Genomic DNA, 27,591 nt, shown 5'->3' with positions numbered 1-27,591 from the left:
GCAGCAAACATGAAAGGCTCAGGCGGGTAGCTTTCAACCAGGCAACACTATACTGTAGTAGAGCATTCACACACACGCATATATCTAAGAAGGCTCTTGGGTACTGTCTGAGCTTGGTGGTTTTTTTAAAAAAAATAGACGTTTCATTACAACTGTGCAGTATTGCAGGTGAATTCTGCCGACTGCCAGCAGTTCAATCTTCACCTTCTGCCTTTCAGCCCCAATCCAGGGGCCTTCGCAAGCAGCCACTTTCGTGACAAACTATTTTTTGATTTATTTCTTTGTTGGTAAAAGTAAAATTCAACACTTTGTTGCAACTGTTATGCGGGCATGCAAACTACTAAGCATGTTGTGCAAGACTGCCCATAATGTGCGTTCTCTGGTTCCCTAGAACAGGGGTCCCAAGCCCCAAGCCCCCGGTCCATGGATCAGCCCACCAGTCCACGGTGTGTCCAAAACAGTCCAGGCAAACAAGTAAAGCCTCATCGGTGGGATGCAGGCAGCACGCGGAACCACGCCCCTTCCAGTCTGCGGAAAAACCTCTCTCCATGGAACCAGTCCCTAATGATGCCCAAAAGGTTGGGGGGGGCACTGATCAAGAAGATCTACATCGGGGTGTCCAACCTTGGCAACTTTAAGACTTGTGGACTTCAACTCCCAGAGTTCCTCAGCCAGCTTTGCTGGCTGAGGAACTCTGGGAGTTGAAGTCCACAAGTCTTAAAGTTGCCAAGGTTGGACACCCCTGATCTACATGAAGCAACACCAGAGATGATTGCCTGGATAGTTGAATTGGACATACCTCCCCCCCGCCCCCATGGAAGTTTACTTACAGTTACATAGACTGTACATATATGTTTACTTTGGTGGTGGAATTCAAATTTTTTTTACTACCAGTTCTGCGGGCATGGCTCGGTGGCAGTGGCAGGGGAAGGATCTGTACAATTACCATTCCCACCTCACTCCTGGGGGAAGGTCATTGCAAAATCCCCATTCCCTCCCCACCCCACTAACCTGCTTTCCAGCTCCGTTCTCCTGTGCAGGGCAACCAAAGAAGACCCAGCCGATCAGCTGAGACTCAATGGGAGGCGGAGAATAGATGGGGTTGGCGGGGCCAGTCAGAGGTGGAATTTGCCGGTTCTCCAAACTACTCAAAATTTCCGCTACTGGTTCTCCAGAACTGGTCAGAACCAGCTGAATGCCACCTCTGGTTTACTTCTCTTCTATCAGGTTCTCATCGTACGCTAAATAAAGAATAATCAGAGAACCACACCACTCTTTCTTCAACAGGATGACTGGGATGTGGAAGAATTTATCTCAAAAACCTGCATGGGCAGGTTCCTGCATCATTCAGCTTTCAAGATCCTGTTAGCGACCCTTGTAATTATCAACGCGATCATCATTAGCCTTCGAACGGAGCCAACACTTGAAGATGTTAGTATATTGTGTGCCTGGCAGGAGAACTGCTTCCTGCTAAAAATGTGGGGGTGGGGGAAGACCTGAGCTTCTCCAGGGACTGTCCTGTGTCTTTTGATGATCCCTGGGCTGCATAAACCTCGCCCTCCCGCCCCCCCCCCCCCCGCAGTCCAGCCCCATTTTGTGAGCCACGAATGATACAGAAATTGGATAGCAAAAGATCCCTCTCAGAGCTGCGAGTTTGAAATTTTTAGTGAAGGCTCAACATAGGTGACCTAAACCTCCTTGAGGCTTAACATGTTTATTTTGATTTTTTTTTTAAAAAAAAAAGTTCTCTATAACTTTCCCAAAATAATAACACAATAAAAAAAAAACCCATGGATCTCATGAGCTGGGAGAAAATCTTATGCACTGCCACCCTTGCAGGCTGTTAAGAAATGTGCCCATTACGTGTAAAAATAGTACCCATTCCCTGCAAGAAGGAAATAATGGATGGACTTAGCTCATTAGTTGACCCCCAGCTCCCCCCTGCGTTTCCTGCTTCCCCTCTGCCCATCTTTTAACTCAGGGGTCTCTAACCTTGGCAACTTTAAGCCTGGAGGACTTCAACTCCCAGAATTCTGGGAATTCTGGGAGTTGAATTCTGACAGGCTTAAAGTTGCCAAGGTTGGAGACCCCTGTTTTAATTCATATTATTGTACTCTGTATTTTTATTGTTTCAATGCTTTGAGCCATGGTGGCGCAGTTGTTAGAATGCAGGACTGCAGGCTACTTCTGGCTGACTGCTGGCTGCCTGCAATTTAGCATTTCGAATCTCACCAGGCTCAAGGTTGACTCAGCCTCCCATTCTTCCGAGGTCGGTAAAATGAGGACCTAGATTGTTGGGGGTAATAGGCTGACTCTGTAAAACCGCTTAGAGAGGGCTGTGAAGCAGTGTGAAGCACTGTGAAGCAGTATATAAGTCTAAGTGGTATTGCTATTGCTTGGCTACTGTATTGTTATGTTTACATTTTTAAAATTACTTTTTCCATTTTACTGTTATAAGACTCATAGTGAAATGACACAATTTGGCTGACAATTTAGCTCAGTGTGGTCAGCTTACGGCCACCAATTCATCACTGCCAAGTCGCCTCTGTCAACTCACCACCGCCAAGTCGCCACAGGACAACACCACATGGCCAACTGGCTGTGGGGACAACTCACCCCAGGCAGCCCAGAGCTCAATATGACAATGGTGGAGGGTGTGAAAATGGGTAGGCCCTGACCACCATCACCGCTCTGTGTTCTGCCCACCTGCCCAGTGGTGGGATTCAAATTTTTTTTTTACTACTGGTTCTGGGGGCATTGCTTGGTGGGAGTTGCTTGGTGGGAGTGGCAGAGGAAAGATACTGCAAAATCCCCATTCCCTCTCCACCCCACTAACCTGCTTTCCAGCTCCTATCTCCTGTGCAGGGCAACAAAAGAAGATGCAGCCAATCAGCCGGGACTCAGGAGGCGGAGAATCGATGGGGGTGGGGCCAGTCAGAGGTGGTATTTGCCGGTTCTCTGAATGACTCAAAATGTCTGCTACCGGTTCTCCAGAACTGGTCAGAACCTGCTGGATCCCACCTCTGTATCCGCCCACTCACTACCTACCTGGCTCTCCCTTCGGCCTGTCCACGGCGAGTTTTCCCTGTGGTGAGTTGGTCATGGGGAGCGACTTGGTGGTGGTGAGCTGGCTGGGCTGAGCTGGCCATGTTGAGTTGCCTCTAAGGCCCTTGCCCAGAATAGCCCAATGGCGAGATGGGTGGCAAATAAATTTAGCCATTAAATAAATAAATAAATAATCCGCTCACTGTTCTTTCCTGGGCTCATGAGCATGCATGCAGATGTAAGCAGTATCATGCAAATGAGGTCAATACCCGAGCATCAAAGGCCAAATATGGAACTTTTGGGGAGGGGGAAAATGTTGGCATGCAAATCTCTTTTTGTTATATTTTTCCTTACACAGAAATACTTTGGCTTATTCGATGTCATTGACACGATTGTGCTGTCTTTTCTCATCTGTGAGGTCATCCTCAACTGGTACTACGGATTCTGTTTGTACTGGAAGGTGAGTGGGCCAAGGGTTGTGTCTTAAAGTTTAGTCCAAAGGAACATCATCCAGGCGTTGAAAGTTGGTGCAAACAGATATGTACAGGTAGTCCTCGACTTACGACCACAACTGAGCCCAACATTTCTGTTGCTAAGGGAAATATACGTTAAGTAAGTTTTACCCCGTTTGCAGGCTTTTTCTTGCCGCAGTTGTTAAGTGAATCACTGCGGTTTTTAAGTTAGGTACACAGTTGTTAAGTGAAACTGGTTTCCCCTTTGACTCTTCTTGTTAATGTCAAACTGGCTGTCAGGGCTCCAACAAATCCACCCTCATTCAAATCAAAAGTCTCCAGCCGCAGCTCAGAGAAAAGAAAATTGGTTTATTAGAAGTTGCCATGTTGGCATGTGGCTGGGTGCAGCCGACACTAAATCACATCATACATTTCCCCCTTGACCCTGGTCTTCTCCCCACCCCCTGCATGTGACTTCTCCAACACATCCAACCTCAAGAGTCATCCATCATGTTCTCCAATAACCTCCTTATGCTCCAACAACTTTGGGCTGCCAGGGTGATTATCTAGGCATTTCAGGAATGCCTTGTTTTCCCCCACTCCCTTTTTCTGGCAGCTAAAAAGACCTTAGGAGTATCTTTTTAGTTGACAGTCAGAAGGTCGCAAAAGGGGATCCCGTGACCCTTGGACACTGCAACCACCATAAATATGAGTCAGTTGCCAAGCGTCTGAATTTTGATATGTGACCATGGGGAGGTTGTAACAGTTGTAAAACTGAAAAACAGTCCTAAGTCCCTTTTTTCAACCCCATTGTAATGGTCACTAAACAATGATTGTAAGTTGAGGATTACTTGTAATGCTCCCTCTCCCTTGTTGAAAATTGTGTTGATGGCATATATAAAAAATGTTTGCTGTGCTGTAACCTACATATGATTGATGTGTGGAGTCTTGGTGCAGAGAAAGAAAATTCTTCATATTTACCAACTTTACTATTTACTAAGCACAGAATGGATCAACTCCCTGAGTGTTGTGGCCCGCCAGCAGCCAGTGTAGCTGATGGTAGATTCGGACAGTAAGGAGGTTGGGGAGGAACATGGGCCAGTCCTGGAGTCTGGGGAAGGCTCTGACAAGGGCTCTGCGTCGGAGACAGAGAGGGGGCCAGGGCCATCTGACAGTTATTAGCTGCCTTCAGAGTTGGAGATCAGTGGGGCAGAAGAACAGCTGGAGCCTGTTCCCAATGTGCGCATGCACAGAGCTGTCAGGCAAAGGGAACAGTTAAGGAACAAGGGTCAACTCGGGAGTAAAGGCACAAGTGGACAGTGAATGGCTCCTTCCATAGGGAATAAAGACGAACTAAAAGGGAGGGGTGATTGCAGGAGACAATTAGTTCATTTAATTAGTGTGAAGATTTGTTTGTGACTCCCAGAGTCTCACAAAGATTTTCCTTGTACAGCATTGCACTTGGAAGCTATCGGCCTGGCAGCTCTCAAAGCCTGATAAGGTCTGTGGTTGCAATTCACCCTTGAAAGACTCTTTGCCGGGACTTCGCTGGATGTGAGTGATAGGAATTCACATTAGCCAAAGAAAAAGGTTTTTTTTTGTCAGGACAGGGAGTCTGTTTCATGATTTTGTGAAGCCAGAACATTGAGGTCTTCTTAGGAAGTTCTATCTAGATCCTCGATGTTGGATTACTTCTGCCTTCCCTTGAATTTGGATCTGAAATTTGGAGAAGCTTCATCCTTCCATATACCTAACCTTCACTTCCTTGTCTCTTAAGAGTTTGTTCTCTCCCCTAAACAGGATGGCTGGAATGTCATCAATTTTTCTATTGTATTGTACCTAAGCCTTGGTTTGGTCATTCCTGCATTGGAGAATGAGACGCTTTTTCGAATGGTCAGGTAAGGACCTAAAATAAAAGGGATAGAAGATCTCTACTGGATCAAGCCAAATATTTGTTTAGTCCTTATATCATCCAATGGCCAACTCAATGTATCTGTGGAAATTCACAAGGACAGACACAAAGACAAATAGTGTCTTTAAATGTTACGATGTAAAAAAGATGTTGAAACTCTTGAAAGAGTGCAGAGAAGAGAAAACAAAGACGATTAGGGGACTGGAGGCTAAAACATATAAAGAACAGTTGCTGGAAATGGGTATGTCTAGTTTAATGAAAAGAAGGACTGGGGGAGACATGATAGCAGTGTTCCGATATCTCAGGGGTTGCCACAAAGAAGAAGGAGTCAAGCTATTCTCCAAAGCACCTGAGGGCAGGACAAGAAGCAATGGGTGGAAACTAATCAAGGAGAGAAGCAACTTAGAACTAAGGAGAAATTTCCTGACTGAGAGAACAATTAATCAGTGGAACAACTGGCCTCCAGAAGTTGTGAATGCTCCAACACTGGAGATTTTTGAAAAAGAGATTGAACAACTATTTGTCTGAAGTGGTGTAGGGTTTCCTGCCTATGCAGGGGGTTGGACTAGAAGACCTCCGAGGTTCCTTCCAACCCTGTTATTGTATTCTTAGCAACTAGTATTTCATGCTGTTTGTGATTCAGAAGATTCTCAGCTAATTTCCAATCTCTTTTTATAAGATTTATAAATTCCAATCACTATTTATAAAATACATTTTACATTCTTTCAGATAAGACTGATTTAAATAGTGCCAAACTGGATGGCAGTAATATAATAGGCCGGAACCACAGTCCTGTGGAAGAATACATGTTTTGCGTGCATGGAGATCTTGGGTTCAATTTCTGGTCTCATCTGCTTTTTCTTTTAAAAACAGAATCAAGCAGTAAAGGAGAGATTCCATCAGAGATTTTAGTCATCTGTTGCTAGTTAAAGGATTTCACAATACATTAAACCACAAACTAACCTAATAACCTGGATTCAGACAATATACTAAGTCACGAGATATCTAACCCAGGTCAAAACTAACCAAGCTTAGTGTTTTGTACAAATGCAACCATTAGGTTTGTAACTAGCCTGATTAGCATACAGCATGTATGTTGTATATGCACAGAGTCTAGATCCTAGAAGATAAACTTTGTCAAGAACTTTGTCCTGCAAATGTTTTGATACAACAGGTAAATAATAAACAAGGGCTAATGGCCAACCTGCTATGCTGAGTATGACAAGATTGGAACACGAGGTTAGAAGTACCACACTAGATGGACCAACAATCTGATCTAATCTAAGATAGTTTTCCTGTTAGGTTCCAAAACATGTACAGGTAGTCCTTGCTTTACAACAGTTCATTTAGTGACTGTTTAATGCCACTGAAAAAAGTGACTTATGACTGTTTTTCACAATTACAATTTTGTAGCGGCCCCATGGTCACATGATTAAAATTCAGATGCTTGGCTACTGCTTCATAATGGTGACCGTTGCTGTGTCCCAGGGTCATGGGATCACCTTTGGCAACCTTCTGACAACAAAGACCATGAGGAAGCCAGATTCACTTAACAACCAGATTACTAACTTATCAACTGCAGTGGTTCACTGAACACCTGCGGCAAGAAAGGTTGTACAATGGTGTGATGACCCAGGGTGGGATACAAAATAAACACAGTCACAAAAAAACAGGTAAATCCCCTTTTATTCCTTCACATTGCTTCCAAGCTCCAAATATACTTGACTGAAGACAAAAAACTCCCACACGAGCAGTTACAAGATGGAGGAAATGCTGTTTAAATTATAAAGAGTAAAAAAACAACACAAACCAGGCAAGATAAGGGCTGGAAGACAGATATCCACAGATATCAGAACACACACTGGGAAGGACGCCAAACTCAGAGAGGAACAATAAACTAGAGATATTTCCACGCTTTGTTTCCAGCATTCGCCCATACGCATGTCCATCCTCTTATTCAGTTGTCACACCTGCAGCCCATGAAGAGGATCAAGGCCCTCTCCTCCCGAGGAGACCATCTCTCTCCCTTATCCTCTCCTCCCTGCGTGCCCTAGGATGGAGAGGGGATGGGCCTGGGTCCTCCTCTGACTGCCCAGCCAACCTCTGCCCTTCCCCAGCCTCCTCCACCACCTCTGGAGCCACACTTCCACTCCCTGTCGGCTGTTCCTCCTCTCCCTCAGAGTCAGTCTCCACCAGGGGCATGACAAATGGGGCAAAACTCACTTAACAAATATCTCGCTTTAGCAACAGAAATTTGGGGGGGGGGGGGTCAATTGTGACAGTCAGACGAGAATTCCCTGTAATTAAAATTTTTCAGCTTCCAGTTTCTGCTGCACAGTATAACATACGAGTGTGTGAATTTCAGTGAATGAACTAGTGGGCGGCCCAGATTAGATGAAATATTTAATCTTCTCTTAAACTAGTGTCTATGCTTCCCTAACATTGTCCTGGTAGCCCATTTCCATTTGATGGTTGGATTCTGAAATATGATTGTTGGTTGTATTAGGTGTGACAATGGGAGTTGAAATCCAGAATATCCAAAGAGCAATTGGATTGGGAAAGAATGACTTAAGACAAGACACCTTTTAGAGTTTTCAACTATATACAAATGTACATGGACAGTTTCCATTTTCCCTTCCAGAGTCATGAGGCTGGTACAAGTGTGTAGCTTGGTTAGTGGCTTGGCAAGGATGATACAAGTGATCCTGAAGTCCATTCCTGACATGGCAAATATCATGATCCTACTTTTTGCCATCATGCTGGTAAGATGCCTTCATCAGATCTCCCCTCCACATGCCAAGTTAAATTCTTTTTTTCTGGAAATGAACTGACAATGAAAAGAAGGACTGGGGTGACATGATAGCAGTGTTCCAATATCTAAGGGGCTGCCACAAAGAAGAGGGAGTCAAGCTATTCTCCAAAGCACCTGAACAAGAAGCCATGGGTGGAAATTAATCAAGGAGAGAAACAACTTAGAACTAAGGAGAAATTTCCTGGCTGTTAGAACAATTAATCATTGGAACAACTTGCCTCCAGAAGTTGTGAATGCTCCAACACTGGAAGTTTTTAAGAAGAGATTGTATAACCATTTGTATGAAAAGGTATAGGGTTTCCTGCCTGAGCAGGGGTTGGACTAGAAGACCTCAAAGGTCCCTTCCAACTCTGTTATTATTCTGAGCTGAGATCTTACTGATTCAATTTCCTTCAGCTTCATGGGTCTATGTATGTTATTTCCCCATGTTTTTATTTAATTTAAATGATCAGAAAAAAATAGCTTTTGATTCTCCATGCTGGAACATTTGACTTCTCTGTGTCAAACGTGGAGATGGCTCCAGAATTCTTAGGGCCTAAACCTAACTTTAGTAAGTACCATCATCCCTTGATGAATTGTCTGTGTGATTTGGCTATCTCAGGTGTACTGAGATCAAACCAGATTGTTTGCAATACAAGAGATCAGATAGATGATCTAGATCAGGGATCCCCAACCTTTTCGACGCCGCGACCCGGTTCCGGCGTCAGCTGGGCGCCAGCCCGGTTCCGGCGTCAGCTGGGCGCCGCCATCTTTTTGACGAAAAATGGCGGCGCCAGCGCTTCTGGTGAGCTTTTGGGTAGAAATGGCTTTCTACCGGAAAAGCTCACCAACATGGCGCCGCCATCTTTTGACGAAAAATTGCTTTTACCAAAAAGATGGCGGCGCCCAGCAACCAGCGACCCGGTAAGGCTTGTTCCGCGGCCCGGTACCGGTCCGCGGACCGGCGGTTGGGGACCCCTGATCTAGATGGAGAATTGCATAAAATCATAATAGATTATTTTGTTCCAATGTTATGTCTTCTAGCCTATATTTTTTTCCTCCAGAATTGCCAGCTAGCAACGATAGCTGGAGATTTTCGAAACTGAAGTCCAGCGTGTTTGAAAAGGACTAGATGGGAGAACACTGGAATCAATCAGAAGATTTTTCCATTTAAATCATTTATATGGCTGCCCTTTTCCCAACAGTGACTCTGCATAGCATACAAAAATTTAAAACTAATAATTGTAGATAAGAGTCTATAGAGGGGCAGAGTTAAATGTGTCATCAGCCTAGAGTCGTTACATTCCCACAAACAATCTTAAGTCCAATTCTTCTTGAGTTTTGTTGAGCCTTATCTGGTGCCCATTTAGTATTCAACTTTACTTGACTAGGTTCTTGCGTATAGACTGGACCAATAAATCTTTTGTACTACTTAATGTAGTTAACTGAACAACTTAATATATGGTCCTGAGATTTGTAGTGTGGAACGTAGTCTAAGGAATTATACGGCTATTTCAGATTGTCTACAACAGGAGTCCCCAACCCCATTACCAGGTCGTGGTCTATTTGCAAGTTGAGATGCATGTGTGCACCAGCCCACCACTTGTGCGGCCTGTCCTTCCCCTCCCCTGCAGAGGTTGGGGGCCGCTGGTCTACAATGGTCTCTTGTGATTTTCAAATTCAAGCGGGAAGCTGTGTTCCAGAAAATGGATACATTATTTTTGCACTATTCTCACTGTGTATTTTTGCAGGTCTTCTCTGTGTTTGGAGTGACTCTCTTTGGCGCCCTTGTTCCAAAGCATTTTGGGGACCTAGGAACGGCTCTGTATTCTCTTTTCATCTGCATTACCCAGGATGGGTGGATTAATATTTATAATGACTTTGAGTGAGTAAAACCATTTTTTTATATCTATCTATCTATCTATCTATCTATCTATCTATCTATCTATCTATCTATCTATCTATCTATCTTTTCTTCCTTCCCTTCCCTTCTCTTTCTTCCCTCCACCCCTTTCTCCCTCTTTCTTTCTCTTTCTCTTTCTCTCTCTCTCTTTCTTATCATCATTATCATATTTCCACACATTACAGGTGGTCCTTATTCTTATATATGTAATTGGTCTGGTCATAAGTTGTTGCAGTCATAAGTCAAGGCATTGTGTGACTGGCCTTGATTTTATAACACTTTTTGTAGAAGCCATTAATAACACAATGGGGGGCTCTGTAATTATCTTGTCAAACCCACTTAGACAACCTCCTACAGGTTGGAGAAATGAATTGCAAAATAGATCTTGGCCCCAACTTGGAAGACATATGTCGAAAGATCCAATGAAATACAAGCATTTGTTGAAATCATCACTTCAGATACCAATGCTAACCAGATAGCAATAGCGCTTAGACTTATATACCGCTTCACAGTGCTTTTACAGCCCTCTCTAAGCGGTTTACAGAGTCAGCCTCTTGCCTCTTCCCAACAGTTTTGAGTCTTCATTTTACCCACCTCGGAAGGATGGAAGGCTGAGTCAACCTTGAGCCTGGTGTGATTCGAACTGCCAAATTGCAGTCATCCAGCAGTCAGCAGAATTAGCCTGCAGTATTGCACTCTCACCACTGCACCACTGCGGCTCATGAATGCAAGGATAAAGCGGCTAAGTGAAAGTGAAGTGAAGCATGACTCATGCAGCCCTTGAAATATAAAACTGCTGCAAAGGACTCAGGATTCATGGCTGGCTTAGCATTCCCTTACCTAAGATTACATTTAGCCAAGATCAGTATGTGAAATAAATTCTCACACCGCTACTTCTGCAGCCCTTTAATCCATCTTTTTCTGGATCACATGGTTACCCTTTGCAACTGCTGCACAGTTGGGAAGGTTATACTGGATTTAGAACATAGAATAATAGGGTTGGAAGGGAACTTAAAGGTCTTCTAGTCCAGGGGTCACCAACCTTTTGGACCTCAGGGACCAACAAACTTATAATATTAAATCCTACAGACCACTAATATGAATTTTGACTGATGGTGGCTTGCTGATGTTTTCCCAGGGCAGCAGAGATCCTGGGAAAATCCCAAAAAAGTCTGCAGCAAAATTCCACACTCTGTTTTCTTACTGATCGATCATTCTTTATATGGGATCGCAGGATACTGTCTCCAGCTTCGTTCTGTGTGTGTGAGAGAGAGAGAGAGAGAGAGAGGGAGAGAGAGAGAGAGACTTTTGGCTTCATGCAAAGAAAGCAGCAGAAGCAGCAGAAGTCTTTCTTTCTTTCCCCCAAACTCCGCCAGAAATGAGTCTTTGCCGGCACAGCCTCTTGGAGCAGGATGCCTTGCAGGGTCCCAAAGACTCATTTCTGGCAGACTTTGAGGGAGAGAAAGAAAGACTTTTGCTGCTTTCCATGCATGCAGCCAAAAGTAGAAGAAGAAAGAAGTGGAAAGACGCAGCCTGGCGGCCAAGCGAGGCACGTAGGGTGCGTGGGGCAAGTTACCCCCCTCCGCCCTTTCCCCCCTCCCCTCATTACCTCATGTTGTTTGCAATGCAAGCGACGCAAGCCTTGTGTTCCTGTGGGCCATGTGGGCGGCACAGCCTGGATTAATTGCTTTGGGGGTGACATTTCTCTGCGGACCACCAAAATTTACTTGTGGACCACCAGTGGTTTCTGTCCCACTGGTTGGTGACCACTGTTCTAGTCAAACTCCTTGCTCAAGCAGAAGACTCTATACCATTCCAGACAAATGGCTATCCAATCTCTTCTTGAAAATCTCCAGCTTCTGGATTCAAGCTGTTCCATTTATTGATTGTCTTCACTGTCATAAAAGTTCTCCTTAGTTGCAGGTTGGATCTCTCTTTAATGATCTTCCGTGTGTTACTTCTTGTCCTGCCCTCAAGTGTTTTGGAGAACAAGCCAATCTCTTCTCTGTGACAGTCCCTCAAGTTCTGGAAGACTGTTATTACATCGTCCCTGGTCCTTGTCTTTGATAGACAAGGCATATCTAGTTCTCTCAATCTTTCATCAATGTATTTAGTGTCAACCCTGAAGTTGGCCGAACTGTGGCCATTTTCTTTTGTTAGTTTTCTCTAGGGAGGTTTTCATATATATATATATATATATATATATATCCAATCACAAAGTGTTCTATCTATTCTATTCTGTTCTGTTCTGTTCCGTTCCATTCTATTCTCACTGCTTGAGGGCTGACTCAGCCTGAGGCAAAGGGGCTGGGGAGGGAGGTGTAGTGATAGCTGCGGTTCTGTAGCCAAAATAAAATTCTTTCCCCTGGGAATCAAGGACATTGGTGCAGGTGTTCGAAAGGTGGAGACTGAGCTCACCTAGCAACTGGACTACATGCTGATTGGACCATGTGACTGAAGACACTCGGGGGTGGGGGGAGTGACAAAGTTTTACTTTTAATTGGTGTAAAACCAGTGGGCATCTAGAGCCAGTTTTTCACCAAGAAAATACCAATTTGCTATGTTCCGATGAAATGTTCTTTGGGGAATATGCCTGCTTCGGAGTTCTTATTGAATGGGACATATTACCTGGAACCTTGACATTTAGTCTCCAGGCATCTTAATCATCTTTGTTTGTTCTTTTCAGCACACTTTCTAGGTTTCCAACATTTATTTATTTTTTTGGTATCATAATGACCAGAATTGGACAGAGTTTAGTTTAAGGCAGGGGTCTCCAACCTTGGCAACTTTAAGCCTGGAGGACTTCAACTCCCAGAATTCCCCAGCTGGGGAATTCTGGGAGTTGAAGTCCTCCAGGCTTAAAGTTGCCAAGGTTGGAGACCCCTGGTTTAAGGATTAAATTTAAGAAGCATTGGGAAACCCAGCCAATGCATTTGGTCTGAAGGAATCAAGTGCAACTTGATTTATGCAACTTTCTTCTCCAACAGAAAGGAGGGTCTTTGTGGCCATAATTACTTACTTACTTTATTTGTTTGTTTGTTTGTTTGTTTATTATTTATTTATTTATTGGAATTTGTCAAATGAAAAATGAGAACAAGAATAAGAGAATAAAAATGCAATCACAGGGATGATAAGCACACGTTGCATGCCCCCTGGACTGACCGCTTAAGTATGAAATAAGGTCCATGCAAGTCAATTTGTGACCGAAACTGTGAACATTTGTAACTGAGACAACTGAATCAGATAGGGCATTCCAGACTTTGACAGAAATCATATTTTTTACAGTCAAGTTTAGAACGATTTACATTGAGTTTAAAGCGGTTGTTCGTGCATGTATTGTTGCGATTAAAGCAGAAAAAGTCATTTACAGGTAAAACATTACTACGTACAATTTTGTATGCAATACCTTAGGTCTGACGCAGTTCTAAATTATCCAAACCAAGAATTTCGAGCCCAGTAGCATAAGGAATTCTGTTGTGTACTCTCTCCCATCCTGCCTTATCTCTTGGTCAACTCCCTGTCCATAAAGGTCCTGAACCCCAGGGAGGGATGAACAGGCATCAATCAAAGCCATATTTCCTTGAGATATTTCCAAATGGCCCGTTTAATGACTACATGTTTTCCTTCCCTTGCAGAACTGAAGGCCTGGCCTTGGAGATAGGTGGGGCCCTCTACTTCTTTATCTTCATCACCTTTGGGGCCTTCATCTTTGCAAATCTGCTGGTGGCTGTGGTGACAACCAACTTGGAGCAATCTATGTCTGCGTATCAAGAGGAACAGCAGTTGAAAACTAATTTCTCTTCCCTTGGAAGCTTTGCTGGATATGAAGTGAGTTTGTAACGTCAAGGTTTGGGGAAGCCAAGCGGGAGAAGGCACAGCATATAGGGCAGGGGTGGGATTCTACCAGTTCGCACCTGTTCGCTAGAACTGATCGTTAACATTCTAAGCAGTTCGGAGTACCGGTTGTTAGAAGAAATTATTGGCCTAATCCTGTAAGGAAGGCAGGAAGGAAACATTCTGGTGTTGCTTACAGAAACTGCCTCTCCGTTAACCCTTATTACATTCTTGGCAGGACTAGACTTCCTGTCTCAGGAACTTCTCTGGAGTTTTTTTCCCCTTCCTTTGCTGGTACTTTGCTTGTGTGGAGTGACCATTCAAAGTTACAATGGCACTGACCAGTTTTCACACTTACGACTGTTGCAGCATCCCCACAGTCATGAGAGGCCAGGCAAGGAGATGCGTGCCTCGATGTGAGTGATATTGAGTTGCCACACCCAGCCAATAACATGACCACCAAGCCACCCTCTAAGCCATGCCCACAGAACTGGTTGTTAAAAATTTTGAATCCCACCCCTGATATAGGGTAATGTACTAGGGGTGGGCTTCAAAAATTTTAGCAAAGGGTTCTCTGTCTGGTTGCTGGGTGGGTGTGGCCATGGTGGGTGTGGCCTAGTCGGCTTCCTGCACCATGGTGGGGGGGCATTTTTGCCCTCCCCAGGTTCTGGAGGCTTTCCTCGAGTCTCCGGGAGGGCAAAAATGCTCTCCCCGGACTCCGGAGGCTCTCTGAAAGATTTCTGGCCTCCCTGAACCTCCATGCACGCCCTGCACTTACCTGCATCCAAAATGGGCTGCGTGGGGACTCCTGGGAGGGGAGGGGCAGGGTGGGTGGAGCCAGCCAAGAGTGGGGTTTGTGGGTTCTCTGAACTGCACAGAATCTTAGCTAGGGGCTCTCCTGAACCCCTGTGAACCCCCAGCAGCCCTGGTAATGTGTCTAGTCCCTGTACCCTGAAAGTGGCCCAGGAACCTGCAGGGGCTAGATCAGGTGGATTTGTATGCAGAGGCAGCTCACTGAATAAAGGGTTTATGATATTTAGGTGAGTTGAGAGGGCTGCCTCACCATATGGCTTTTTGAGCAGGATGGCACCGATGATGACTACACTGCATCCCAGTCAGAAGCGGTGCACATAAAGGAAGTACTTCATGCAACGCCCATGGTCCATCACCAGGAGTTGCTCAGCCTTGGCACGTTGGCCAACTTGAATGACACGACTTGTGAAGATCTCTGCCTTGTCCTGGAAGCAATTTCAGAGAACTTAAAGGAATATCAGATAATCAGGGATGCACTGGACCAGTAAGTCCCACCCGTCCTTCTGCTTTTTTCACCTTAGAACGGAGGCTATTCTAATGTAGCTAACTAGCAAGTTACCTATAGAATAATTGTTTTATTTACTATTGTTATACATACATACATACATACATACATACATACATACATACATATCTTTGGTTATTCGGGTTTTCTCCCGCGTAAAATTGGAAGTATCTAGGCGATGTTTTGATGAAGTCTCATTCATCATCTTCAGGCTTGTGTCTTCAGCTTTGTGCTTCTTGGAGTAATGTGAGCTTGCAGCTGCTTCTTCCTTTTAACTGCTAGTGGGGGTGTGACTTGATTGGGTGGGGGCTTGGCTGTGTTCTGATTGGGTGGGGGTGTGTTCTCATTGGTTGGGGGTTTGGCTGTGTTCTGATTGGTTGGGGGTTGGCTGTGTTCTGATTGGCTGGGGGTGTGTTCTGTTCAGGTGGGGGCTTGGTTGTGCTCAGGTTAGTCTTAGTTGCCAGGGGATTTGAGCTGGTGAGCTCTGATCCTGTTGTTTGGCTTCGCGTTCGTGGTCGTGCCACATTTTCATGGTGGGCATCAATTCGCTTCATGTATGGGTCAGAGGAGTTTAAAGCGGGTAGTGATGCAGCTGCAGTACGGCTTCTGGTCCGTGGTCGTGTCTCATCTTCTGTGTGGGTGTGAGTCTGCTTTCTACGTGGAAGTGTAGTGGTAGCATCTTGTGTGGCCCTCGTGGGTGTGGGTCTGGTGTCATTCTTCATGTTAGGTACTCGTTTGTTAATGAGGGCGGGTTTCCAAATGGCTGGTAGGCGGGAGGTATCATCTCGTTTATTCATGCTGTGTGGGCGTTTTTCTATCTCTATGGTTTCTCTGATTATTCTGTTGTTGAAGTGTTTGGTTTTGGCGATAATTCTGCTATTTTTCTCTTCCCTGGTCCAACACCTCAAAGCCACAGGACATGAGATTGACACTTTTTTCAAGAACCTTATGTGTATTTTTAAGGGAATGTACCAAGCAGAATTTGGTTGATAATAGTTATGTGTTTATAAAATAGACGTTAGAAAATGAATGTTATAACTGTAAAGGTATAATTTAAATTTTAAACAAGATTTGAATGGATAATAATTAAAAGATACAAAGGTACAAAGATACAGTACAGTCTAGTAATTATAGGGGAAAATTTGTTTTATGAGAAAAGAAAGTATGAAATTGTAAACAGGACAGATGAAGGTTTAAAAATATTGATTAGAAAGTTATTGAAAATTAGAAAAAGATATGTAATTGAACTTAGAAAAACTATTGAGAAAACTGCAAAAATAGTTATAAGAATACATAAGATGAATATGTAATTGAGTTTATGTCTGTATGGAGAAGTGATAACCTGGGAGCATTATGTTCTCAAAGAAAGATATTTCATTTGTTGTATGTTTTGTGAAAACCCAAATAAAACTTTATAAAAAAAAATCTGGGGCTCTAATTGTGGTTGTAAGTTGAGAATACCTGAAGAGGGGAAGATCAACCACCTCCACCATGCTGTTTCCCCATTGGGTCTGCAAGCCAATTGGCAGAGCCATATCTGAAAGGAAAGGAAGGTTGGGGTCAACCACACATTGGGGGTAGAAGAAGTTCCAGAGGGCAGGAGCAACAGCAGAGAAGACCCTCCTCCAGGACCTCTCCAGCTGGAATAATTGGGCTGACAGGACCCACAGCATGTCTCCTCTGCCGGCATGAATGGGAATGAATCTTCTCTTATCTTAGGGGATGGAGGAAGAGAAGTCCCGGAAATGTTCAACAAGCATCTGAGCTTGCTCCAATGAGAACAGGACCACGGCCAGCTCCCTATGTGTATATTCAGGCCAGGTCTCTGAGGAGTAAGCTGTGTTGTTCTTTCTACCATGAACTCCACTTAACTAAGTTAAGAGTCATGCTGGTTAAGATTCATTTCTATTGAACAAGTTCTATCTCTTTTGTAGACATCTTCACATTATAAGGAGGGCATGCTCTATCACACCCACTGTTGATTCCAACCGACATGAGAGTTGTTCCTTGTAATGGAAATGGAACTGTTGTTGTTAGTTGTGAAGTTGTGTCCGACCCATCACGACCCCATGGACAACGTTCCTCCAGGCCTTCCTGTCCTCTACCATCTTCTGGAGTCCATTTAAGCTCACGCCGACTGCTTCAGGGACTCCATCCATCCACCTCCTTCTCTGCCGTCCCCTTCGTCTTCTTTTGCCCTCAATCGTTCCTAGCATTAGGCTCTTCTCAAGTTGAGTCCTTCCTTCCCATTAGGTGGCCAAAGTCTTTGAGTTTCATCTCCAGGAACTGAGAGATGTTAATTAGATGGTCAAGGGGAACGAGTCCTAGGAGAGGAATAAGATTGTCTACTCTGGACCTATTTTAAAACATCGAAGCACTGCTCAGCGTTCCATGTTATTTAGTGCCAATGTAATTCATGGAAATCATCCCCAAGTTTATTTGATTTTTTGGACTTTTGATCTCCACAGAATAATCCAGGAGGTGAGGTACCTCAAATTCAACATCGATCATGAGCAGGAGATTGTTCTACGAAACATCCGTGGGGCAAACATTTCAGAAACGATGATTGCTAATAATACCCTTTATGCAAAGACTGGTGATGTTCTCTCTACGCTGATGAACCTGGAGAAGGTATGGTTTCAACCCTGTGTCTTGAATGACAACACTGGGAACAAATACAGATAGTCCTCGACTTACGACCACAATTGAGCCCAAAGTTCTTGTTGTTAAGTGAGACATTTGTTAAGTGAATTTTTGCCCCATTTTATGACCGCTCTTGCCACAGTTGTCAACTGAACCACTGCAGCTGATAAGTTAGTAACCTGATTGTTAAGTGAATCTGGCTTCTCCATTGGCTTTGCTTGTCAGAAGGTCACAAAAGGCGATCACATGATGTTGGCAACCATCATAAATATGAACCGGTTGCCAAGCATCTGAATTTTGATCACATGGCTGCGGCAGTGGTGGTATTCTACCGGTTCGGCCCAGTTTTGCTGAGCTGGTAGCGGCAATGAGCAGCGGAGACCCAACCGGTTCTCTCACCGCTCAGCTGTTGGGTCCACTCACCTGCCCGGGCTACCATGCTCACCTTTATCCTCTGCTTTTGAAGTGCAGCTGCTTTGCGTGGCACAGAAGGGTGTTGTGTGGCAGCTGCTGAAGCAACTGGGAACGTGCAGGCTTGCAGGAGGTGAGTTGGAATGCCTCTGCGCCTGCACAAAATGCACGTTTGATGCGTGAGCACATGCAAAGTGTGTGCACGTGCGCAAATCATGCCAACCAAGCCACGCCCACCGAACCGGTGGTAAAACTTTTTGAATCCTACCACTGGACTGCCGCAAAAGTCATAACTGTGAAAAACCATCCTAGGTCACTTTTTTTCAGCGTGGTAATAACTTTGAACAGTCACTAAATGAACTGTTGCAAGCCGAGGACTACCTGCATGGAATAGATTGTTTCTAGGAGCCCAATATGTTGTGCAAACACAACCGTTGCGTCTTCAGAATAAAATGCAATCCTACTTTTCATGCATGCATTACTTATGTCATCCTGGATTCCTTGCTCATGTTTTTTTTCCCCCTTGGGTGTCTTTCTTGGACAGTCACACTTACTTGATGGAGAGTACCAGAAAGGAGAGGTGAAATCAGCAGCTATGAGAGCTTTACGACTGGCCGCAGTGAGTAGAAGGGTGGGCTTGGGTGCCCTAGGGCAGGGGTCTCCAACCTTGGCAACTTTAAGCCTGGCGGACTTCAACTCCCAGAATTCCCCAGCCAGCCCTAGGGTCAGTTCAGATTGACACAGGCTAAAATTGTGTACTAGGCTGCGAGTCAATGGGGTGATGGCAAGCGCGCTCTAACTCTATAATGACTCAGTCCCTCCACAGGGAGACCACTTCTAAACGTCATGCTTGAGGTGGAGAAGAATGAAACTCTGAAACTTTGGGTTTTGCTGATTGGACCAGGGGTGTCAAACTCAAGGCCCATGGGCTGGATCCGGCCTGCGATGTGGTTGGATCCAGGCTTTGGCCCGGTCTACTCAGTGTGAAGAGGAAACATGTTTGGGGAGTGGCGTCAAGCTGGCCACACCCACCTAGTTGGCCACACCCACCCAGTCAGCCACACCCAGTCAGCCTTCCCCCTGAGGTCAAGATCAGCCCTGATGTGTCACCCCTGGATTAAACTGATCTTTATAGAAATGGCTTGTTCATATTATGATGAAAAAGCAAAAAGCTGTGATTTCATGGGAATGGCTTATTTTACTGTAACAGAGAGAGTCGGAAGTCAATGCTTCTTTTTCTTTCTTGCCTTTCCCCTTTCCCCTCCCCACTCACTGCTCTTCTATTTACTTTTGTAGTTTGTATTTTATACTTTATAACTCAATAAAATGTTAATAGGAAGAAAATATATAATGTTAATAAATGTTAATAGGAAGAATATATATATATATATATTTCTTAGGTTTTCGCGGGTACTTACATGTATGGCATTCAGCTTTGTTCGGGTATTTTCCCACGTCATAGTAGTTGTGCTTTTAAAGTTGTAGCGACGTTTCGGCAGAATCTCATACAGAAGCCTGATGATGGCAGATGAGATTCTGCCGAAACGTCGCTACAACTTTAAAAGCACAACTACTATGACGTGGGAAAATACCCAGCAGGAGTGTGAATCAACCAACTCTGTACAGGCCCAGTGAGCATAAGGTCCCATCCAGATCCTGTTCACCAGTCAGTACATGGAGAGCATTAGAACTCAAAGAGGTGAGAAAGATGCATTCATATTAAATCCTGACGTGTTGCGTTCTCTGGTTTCTCTGCCTTGCAGCTGGATGAATCTACAACAGCAGGCCGCCGACAAACTTTGGTAAGGATATTGGACAGACTTTGGGGCCATTTCTGCCTTTCTCCTATTGGTCTGCAAAAAGCCCAGTGAAACATGGTGACACATCAGATTAGAAACTGTCCATTTTTCTACATCCAAAAGCAGACAATGGATAAATGTCGGGCACGAAAGAGCAGGCCAGAATGAAGGTTCAATGAACCTGATTTATTGCAAAAGTTCAAGAATCTTCTCAACTAACAGTCAGCATCTGGTTAGAGTTAAGTAAGGGGGGGTTGGGCTTAGTTTGCTTGTGGCTATGTAGGGATTCTAGGCCTGAGCCCTCTTTTCCATCCCTCCCACAGGTTTTGCCATTCCTTCTCCCATAATAAATGGATGTTTGGTTGGTGGCTGCTGGGTTTTCTTACTGAATTTTAGATTTTGTTAAGTCACTTGGAGTCACAAAATACAAATGTGAGACATGTCCTTTTTAAAACAAAACGATGGATGGATGGATGGATGGAAGGAAGGAAGGAAGGAAGGAAGGAAGGCTTTAGAAAATGTGCATGTAAACTTAGGGAAGAGGTGAAATAGGAAATAGTATCTAAGCCCTAGATTCAGCCAGCCCTTCCAGAAAAGTCTCATTTGTACCATTTTTCTTTGCCACATGTCAACTTCATTTTCACTGTTTCTCCCTTCACTAGCCAGCAAAATTCGACAAACAACTGAAGAGCTCGGTAAGAGTTTCATGGGGTGGCTCTCCCTTTAGTCATTGTGGGAGAGATGTACCACACTTAGATCCAGGGAGGTGGGATTCTACCAGTTCAGATCGGTTTGGGAGAACCGGAGGTTGAATTGGCATCTGGTTCGTCGATCTGGTATTTGAATCGACCAGCTGGCCCCGCCCACCCCACCTTCCCCTCCCCTCCCAGGAGTCTCCACACAGCCCATTTTCAATGTAGGTAAGCGCTGGGTCCACACGGAGGCTCTGGAAGGTGGAAAAGGGGGCCTGCCGGAAGTACTGGAAGTTGTGAAATGGGCCTGTTCCAGCTTCCAGAGGGCCTCCAGAGCCCGGGGGAGGCATTTTCTCCCTCCCAGAGGCCCAAGGGAAGCCTCTGGACCCTTGGGAAGGTGAAAAACAGCCAAACCAGAAGTTCCGGTAGGCCATGCCCACCATGGCCATGCCCACCCAGCAACTGGACAGCGAACCGGTTGCTGGGTTTTTGGAATCCCACCCCTGCTTAGACCCAGAGGAAATATGGCCTCTCAAAATAGATGTTCCACAAATGTTCATGATGACACAAGGCTTTTCCAACTTGTTGAGTGTCATTGACTCCAGCTTGAGAACACTGAGCGTTGGTTCACCAAGTCTTCTATGAATAAAGGATAAGACCTTTCTTGGCCTTTGGAGGGGCTCTAAGGGCCCCCCTACTTGGGGTTTTGGGGTGAGGAGGGATTCCTCCTCCACCTCCTCCTTCAGATCTTTCTCCAAGAAGCTCAAGGTGGCTTATATAGTCCTATCCTCTCCCATAACAACCTGTGAAATAGATTGAATTGAAAGAGGGACTATCTAAATCAGTCATGAGTTTCATGGTTGAGCCTGACTAAAATCTTGGTCTTCTTGCTTCTAACCAAGTGCATCACAGAGGCTCTCAGGGACTGATATGGAACTTGGGTTCTTCAGATATGCACTCTGCTTTACGGCCACATGCCAAAAGTCAAAGACCTGGATTGAAAGCATTCTCATGTATAGTGGTACCTCGGTACTCATTGTTAATTGGTTCCGGGAGGTGTGATGAGTACCAAAAACGATGAACACCAAACAAATTTTTCCCATAAGGAATAATGTATTGAGTCACAAGGCAGCTGCCATGGACAAGTTCTAGCGTGTGTGTCGAGTACCAAACAAACAATGAGTACTGGGACCAAATTTGATGAGTTTCAACGCAATTGAGTACCAAGGTACCACTGTACTGTATATAGTGGACAGATAAGAAGGAGCAAAGGAGAAAACCTCTACTTTGCATCTGCCATCCCAAGCTGGTACCTTCTTAGATGTGTTGGATGATAATTCCCAACACCCTTAGTTCTATGGATATGGTGGTATGGAGGATATGGGATATGGAGTTCTATGATATGGAGGATGCTTTCTTGATAAAGACATAACCATACATAGTTGGTGTCAACTCATAAAATATTTCTATGGTCTTTTAGAGTTGCCAACAGAAAGGGAGGGGGGAGCAGTACAGCAGCTTGGAAACTGAAACTGCATTCCATAAATGTTTTCAAAGATAGTAACTAGGTGACTGAAGTTTCTGCCATGCAAAATTCTAACTGGAGAGCATGATTGATCTTGGTTATGGATGTGTCCCATTGGAGAATATGAATTATGATACATCCGGGGGGAGTTGGGGGGAGAAACAGGGTCAAGAGTACACCCAGGCAATGCCAGACCTTTTAATTCCCAATAAATCCGTTTGAAGTTTTGGAAGTTTGGCTCGAGACTCCTGATTTAAATGGGGTTAAGTGCTGGAATCCTGACACTTGGATTTGAACACCCTTTTCTCTTTTTCTCCCCCATTTACTTCTACTCTTAACAATTGAGTTTATAGAGTACATTTAACTCAATTAGAAACTTGATTTCTTTTATTGGTTCATATAGAGCGTTAACACACTAAAAATGTACCCAAGATTACAACTAAGTATAGCATGTCGGTCACTAGACAAACTATAACACAGCTATGCAGGTGGTCCTCAACTTACGACCACAATTGGGACCAGAATTTCTATTGCTAAGCAACATGGTCATTAAATGAGCCAGGTTTTGGCTTTGGTAAGGAGATAACACCAATATACCTATGCATGTATATGTCCATCAATAGGTACATATGAACTTTTTTGGCGCAATTAAGCTAATAACTGCAGTTGTGACACGAGACATGTAGTTGTTCAGGTGAATCCAGCCTTCCCATTGACTTGGTTTGTCTGAAGCCAACTGAGAAGGTTGCAAATGTCATTCACATGACCCTGGGACATTTCAAGTGGCCAAATTTTCATCATGTGGCCATGGGGATTCTGCCGTGTTTCTAAGGGTGAGGATTGGTTGGAAGTCACTTTTGTCAATGCTATTGTAACTTTGAATGGTTGCTAAATGAGTGTTTTTATGTTGAGGACTACCTATGGTTCTACTGCGATGTTTGATACTTTTTCTTTGTTTTGTAGGTTCCAGGAAACCAACCAGAAAAATTTCAGACTCGTCGGATAACTTTGGTAAGGAGATAACACCAATATACCTATGCGTGTCCATGTCCATCAATAGGTACATATCCACACACACATATACAATCTTTATTGTTCAATCACTAAGTTGTGTCCAATTCTTCCTGACCTCATGGACCCTAGCACCCCAGGGCTCCTTGTCCTTTACTCTCTGCTGGAGTCTGCTCAAATCCATGTTCATGGCATCAATGATGCTATCTTAACCATCTCATCCTCTGCCGTCCCCTTCTCCTTTTTGCCTTCAATCTTTCCCATCATCAGTGAGTCCTCTCGTCTCTTTTGGTGGCCAAACTACTTGACCTTCCATATCTGTCCTTCCAAAGAACAGTCATGGTTGATTTCCTTCAGGATTGACTGATTGGATCTCCTTGCAGTCCAAGGGAGTCTTGTCTAATGTCACAATTCGAAAGCAACAATGTTTTGGTGCTCAACTTTCCATATGGTCCCATTCTCACAGACGTATATTTATTACTGGGCTTAAGACTATACGGATCTTATATTTCAATCTTATATTACAATATATTCTCTGATAATCTCTTAATGCTGTTTGGCTCCTCTTCTGTGTGTTTGAAGCAGGGATTTGAAATTGGATGTACTGTTGAATAGTGTTTTTAGTTGATATCTAAGCTGGCAAACAACCAAACAATGCCAAAAAAAGATGGCAGAATACTAGGGAATACTAAGCCCAATATCCCAAAAGAGGAGGAGATAACAAGAGATGCACTGATGATGCTATTTAGTTTGGTAATAAAACACCTGCAAAAGTAATAGAAACATTTGCAACAACCAAACTCAGAGAGAACCAAGGACCCATCTCCAATTTTGGGTCATAATCGCAATTCTCTCTTCTACACCTGAGGTGGTGAAAAGTGTTGACAAAGGGATACCATAACACAATTGGAGTGCAACAGGTGTTCTTCGACAACTCAGTTTCCCTACTGACTATTTTCCCATGTCTTTCTCTCTGCTAGCCTGCAGGAATTACTCACCGAGATACCTCACTGCAGCCAAACTTGGTAAGATTGTATGAGGGGAATGAGGAGAGTTTGTTTTTCTTTTTAAAAAAGGGGGACTCATTTTTTTTCCTAAGCGGGGCCGTCCTGGTCTACTCAATGTGAAGAGGAAAGATTGGGCCAGCGTAGCTTCAGCCCTGTTTTACCCAGTGTAAAGAGGAAACGTGCCAGCAGTTTGGGGAGTAGCATCAAGCTGGCCACGCCCATCCAGTTCACCATCCCCTCTCAGTTGGCCACACCCACCCAGTCAGCCACATCTGTCTGGCCCGAGGTCAATCATAGCTCTGATGCACCCTTCAATGAAATTGAGTTTGACACCCTTGCTCTAAGTGGTTTACAGAGTCACCCTATTTCCCCCAGCAATCTGTGTTCTCATTTTACCCACCTCGGGAGGATGGAAGGCTGAGTCAACTCTGAGCCGGTCAGGATCGAACCTCTGGCAGTCGTCAGAATTAGCCTGCAATACTGCATTCTAACCACTGCGCCACCACAGCTTTTACATCCTCTGACAATAGGAGGAAGGGGGCCACCTTTTGGCTGTATGGAAGCAGGGCTTGGTGGGTGATTTTTGCCATTTTACAAGTAATCCCTAAAATAATGCATCCATATTCATGTTTAAAACTGAGTCATTAAATTTCTGTACTGTAGTCTCTATTAGAAGTGGGATTCAAATTATTTCACTACCGGTTCTGTGGGCGTGGCTTGGTGGGCATGGCTTGGTGGGCGTGCAGGGGAAGGGTACTGTAAAATCTCCATTCCCTCCCCACTCATGGGGGAAGGTTACTGCAAAATCCCCATTCCCTCCCCACTCCACTAACCTGCTTTCCAGCTCCTATCTCCTGTGCAGGGCAACCAAAGAAGACCCAGCCAATCAGCTGGGACTTGGGAGGCGGAGAATAGATGGGGGCGGGGCCAGTCAGAGGCGGTATTTGCCAGTTCTCCGAACTACTCAAAATTTCCGCTACCGGTTCTCCAGAACTGGTCAGAACCAGCTGAATACCACCTCTGGTGTCTATGTTGTTTTGAAGGTACTGGGAGGTGGGTGGATTTAAGAATCACATGTAGCAGAGAAGGGATTGTACCGGTTTGGCCTGGTTCTACTGAACCGGTAGCTCTGAAGATCAGCTGAGAGGAAACAGGTTTTCTGACGATCTTCTGCTCTTCTGTTTGTCCCACCCACCTGCCTGGGCTCTATCTAGGCCGTCCTTTATTTCCTGCTTTTCCAACCTCGGCTGCTTTACACGGCACAGCTGATGGCTGCACGCGCCCTGTGTTAAACACAGGGCTTGCAGAAGAAGATGATTTGCAAATGCTGTGCACACTCACCAAACCGGTCATTACACCGGTTGAATCCCACTCCTGTGTGTAGGCTACAAGTTGCCCATGCTTCTTTCAGACTTCTTCCAATTATCTATGGATATTCTCAATAACCCAGGTCATAATTGTCTCAAAGGTGCTTTGAGACAACTAAAGGCAACTAGACTGCTTTTTAATCAAGGAAGAAGAGGAAGACGTTTCTTTTCCAATGCAAAAAGCTTCATCAGTTATAATTGGATGGTGGCGGGGGGGACTGGAAGGATACTGACAGGATGCGTGAGGGGAATAGAAGGATCGTACTTCTTTCCAGACATCCGGTCATTAGCAGTCTGGGGAATTCTGGGAATTGAAGTCCACAAGTCTTAAAGTCCCCAAGGCTGGACAACCCCTGATCTAGATTGTCCTCCGGGTCAGAACCATCACCTGATTTGTATTTTCTTCTTTGTCTGTTCTTCTTTAGGTTGAAGAGTCTACGGATTCTGGCGCGGTGAGTCTCTGGGCCCGGATTTGGCCAATGTGTTGCTTAAAGCAAGGGTTCTCAACCTTTTCTTCACCCCCATGGACCCCCTTTAAATACCTTTTCTGGCCATGGAGCCCCCAAGATTTAAGATTTAAATCATAACATTTCTTCGAGCCTTTGTGAACCCCCGCGATGACATCACAGCCCCCCCAGGAGTCTGCGGACCACAGGTTGAGAACCATTGATGCATTGCATCCAGGGGTGGGCTGCTGGGGGTTCGCAGGGGTTCGGGACAACCCCAGCTAAGATTCTGTGCAGTTCGAAGAACCCCCAAATCCCACTCCTGGCTGGCCCCGCCCACCCCACCTCACCCCTCCCAGGAGTCCCCACATGGCCCAGTAAGTGCAGGGCATGTGCTGAGGCTCGGGGAGGGCGAAAAATGGGCCTCCCGGAAGTTCAGGAAGACCAGAAACGGGCCTGTTTCCAGCTTCCAGAGAGCCTCCGGAGCCCGGGGAGGCCATTTTCGCCCTCGTGGATGCACGAGGAAAGCCTCCGGAACCAGGGGAGGGCAAAAACGCCCCAGCCGATCCGTGGTACAGCAGGCCGACTAGGCCATGCCCACCACGCCCATGTCTATCCAGCAACTGGGTAGAGCAGTGATCCCCAACCTTTCTTATGCCGCGGCCCGGTATCCCCAACCTTTTTTATGGCGCGGCCCAGTACCGGCATTAGCTGGGCGTCGCGGACCACGCTTTTCATGGTGAGCTTTTCTTTCGGGTAGAAATGGCTTTCTACCTGGAAAAGCTCACGAGCAGTGCGCGCCATCTTTTTGATGAAAAGTGCTTCCGGTGAGCTTTCTACCGGAAAAGCTCACCGGAAGCACTTTTTCATCAAAAAAGATGGCGGCGCCCAGCAAACCAGCGGCCCGGTAGGACTTGTTCCACGGACCGGTACCGGTCCGTGGACTGGTGGTTGGGGACCCCTGGGGTAGAGAACCCTTTGCTAAAATTTTTGAAGCTCAGCCCTGGGCCCAAGGTCACCAGCTGGCTTTGTGCCTAAAGCAGGACTAGAACTCACAGCCCCCAAGTTTCTAGCCTGATGTCTCAACCACTATAGCAAACTGGCTCTCCCTAGGAAATAGACGGGTTTTATTCAAAGTCAGAATTGGCCGTCCATTTCTGCTCTTTCCCCACTCTCTAGCCCCCTCCCTCTCGAGATTCTTCAGATCGAATCCAGAAGGATCCAGACAGCACGGTAAGATGTTAGAAGGGTCCTGCAAGGACGGTTGATATCACCTAAAATCCTATTTCCCACTTATGTTCTACTTTCCGATTCCCCCTCCCCCTCCAGGCTGGAAGTAGTGAAGGCAAGAGTCAGTACTGGAAGAATCAGTAAGTCTCCGGATGTTTATATAAAATGTAATTTCATTCAAAATCAGAGCGGCCAAATGATTTAC

General features: G+C 45.1%; 1 protein-coding gene across 1 annotated transcript in view; it reads left to right on the top strand.

The window, feature by feature from the left end:
• The window catches only part of CATSPER4 (cation channel sperm associated 4), a 28,959-nt gene extending 1,429 nt beyond the window's left edge, over window positions 1-27,530 (top strand). Inside the window, exons 3-17 of the mRNA XM_087970393.1 lie at window positions 1,288-1,431; window positions 3,404-3,505; window positions 5,298-5,395; window positions 8,051-8,171; window positions 9,952-10,085; window positions 13,739-13,931; window positions 15,020-15,234; window positions 17,724-17,886; window positions 18,854-18,928; window positions 20,073-20,111; window positions 20,771-20,803; window positions 24,317-24,361; window positions 26,136-26,162; window positions 27,336-27,389; window positions 27,486-27,530. Of these exons, the coding sequence (XP_087826519.1) occupies window positions 1,288-1,431; window positions 3,404-3,505; window positions 5,298-5,395; window positions 8,051-8,171; window positions 9,952-10,085; window positions 13,739-13,931; window positions 15,020-15,234; window positions 17,724-17,886; window positions 18,854-18,928; window positions 20,073-20,111; window positions 20,771-20,803; window positions 24,317-24,361; window positions 26,136-26,162; window positions 27,336-27,389; window positions 27,486-27,530 (1,488 nt within the window). The remainder of the gene's footprint in view (window positions 1-1,287; window positions 1,432-3,403; window positions 3,506-5,297; window positions 5,396-8,050; window positions 8,172-9,951; window positions 10,086-13,738; window positions 13,932-15,019; window positions 15,235-17,723; window positions 17,887-18,853; window positions 18,929-20,072; window positions 20,112-20,770; window positions 20,804-24,316; window positions 24,362-26,135; window positions 26,163-27,335; window positions 27,390-27,485) is intronic.
• Window positions 27,531-27,591: the final 61 nt, after the last annotated feature.

The sequence above is a fragment of the Notechis scutatus genome, chromosome 8, assembly GCF_049901735.1.
Source record: "Notechis scutatus isolate UNSWTSFEM ecotype Mainland chromosome 8, rNotScu1.2, whole genome shotgun sequence".
NCBI lineage: Eukaryota > Metazoa > Chordata > Lepidosauria > Squamata > Elapidae > Notechis > Notechis scutatus.
This window is presented reverse-complemented; position numbering and strand designations above follow the sequence as displayed.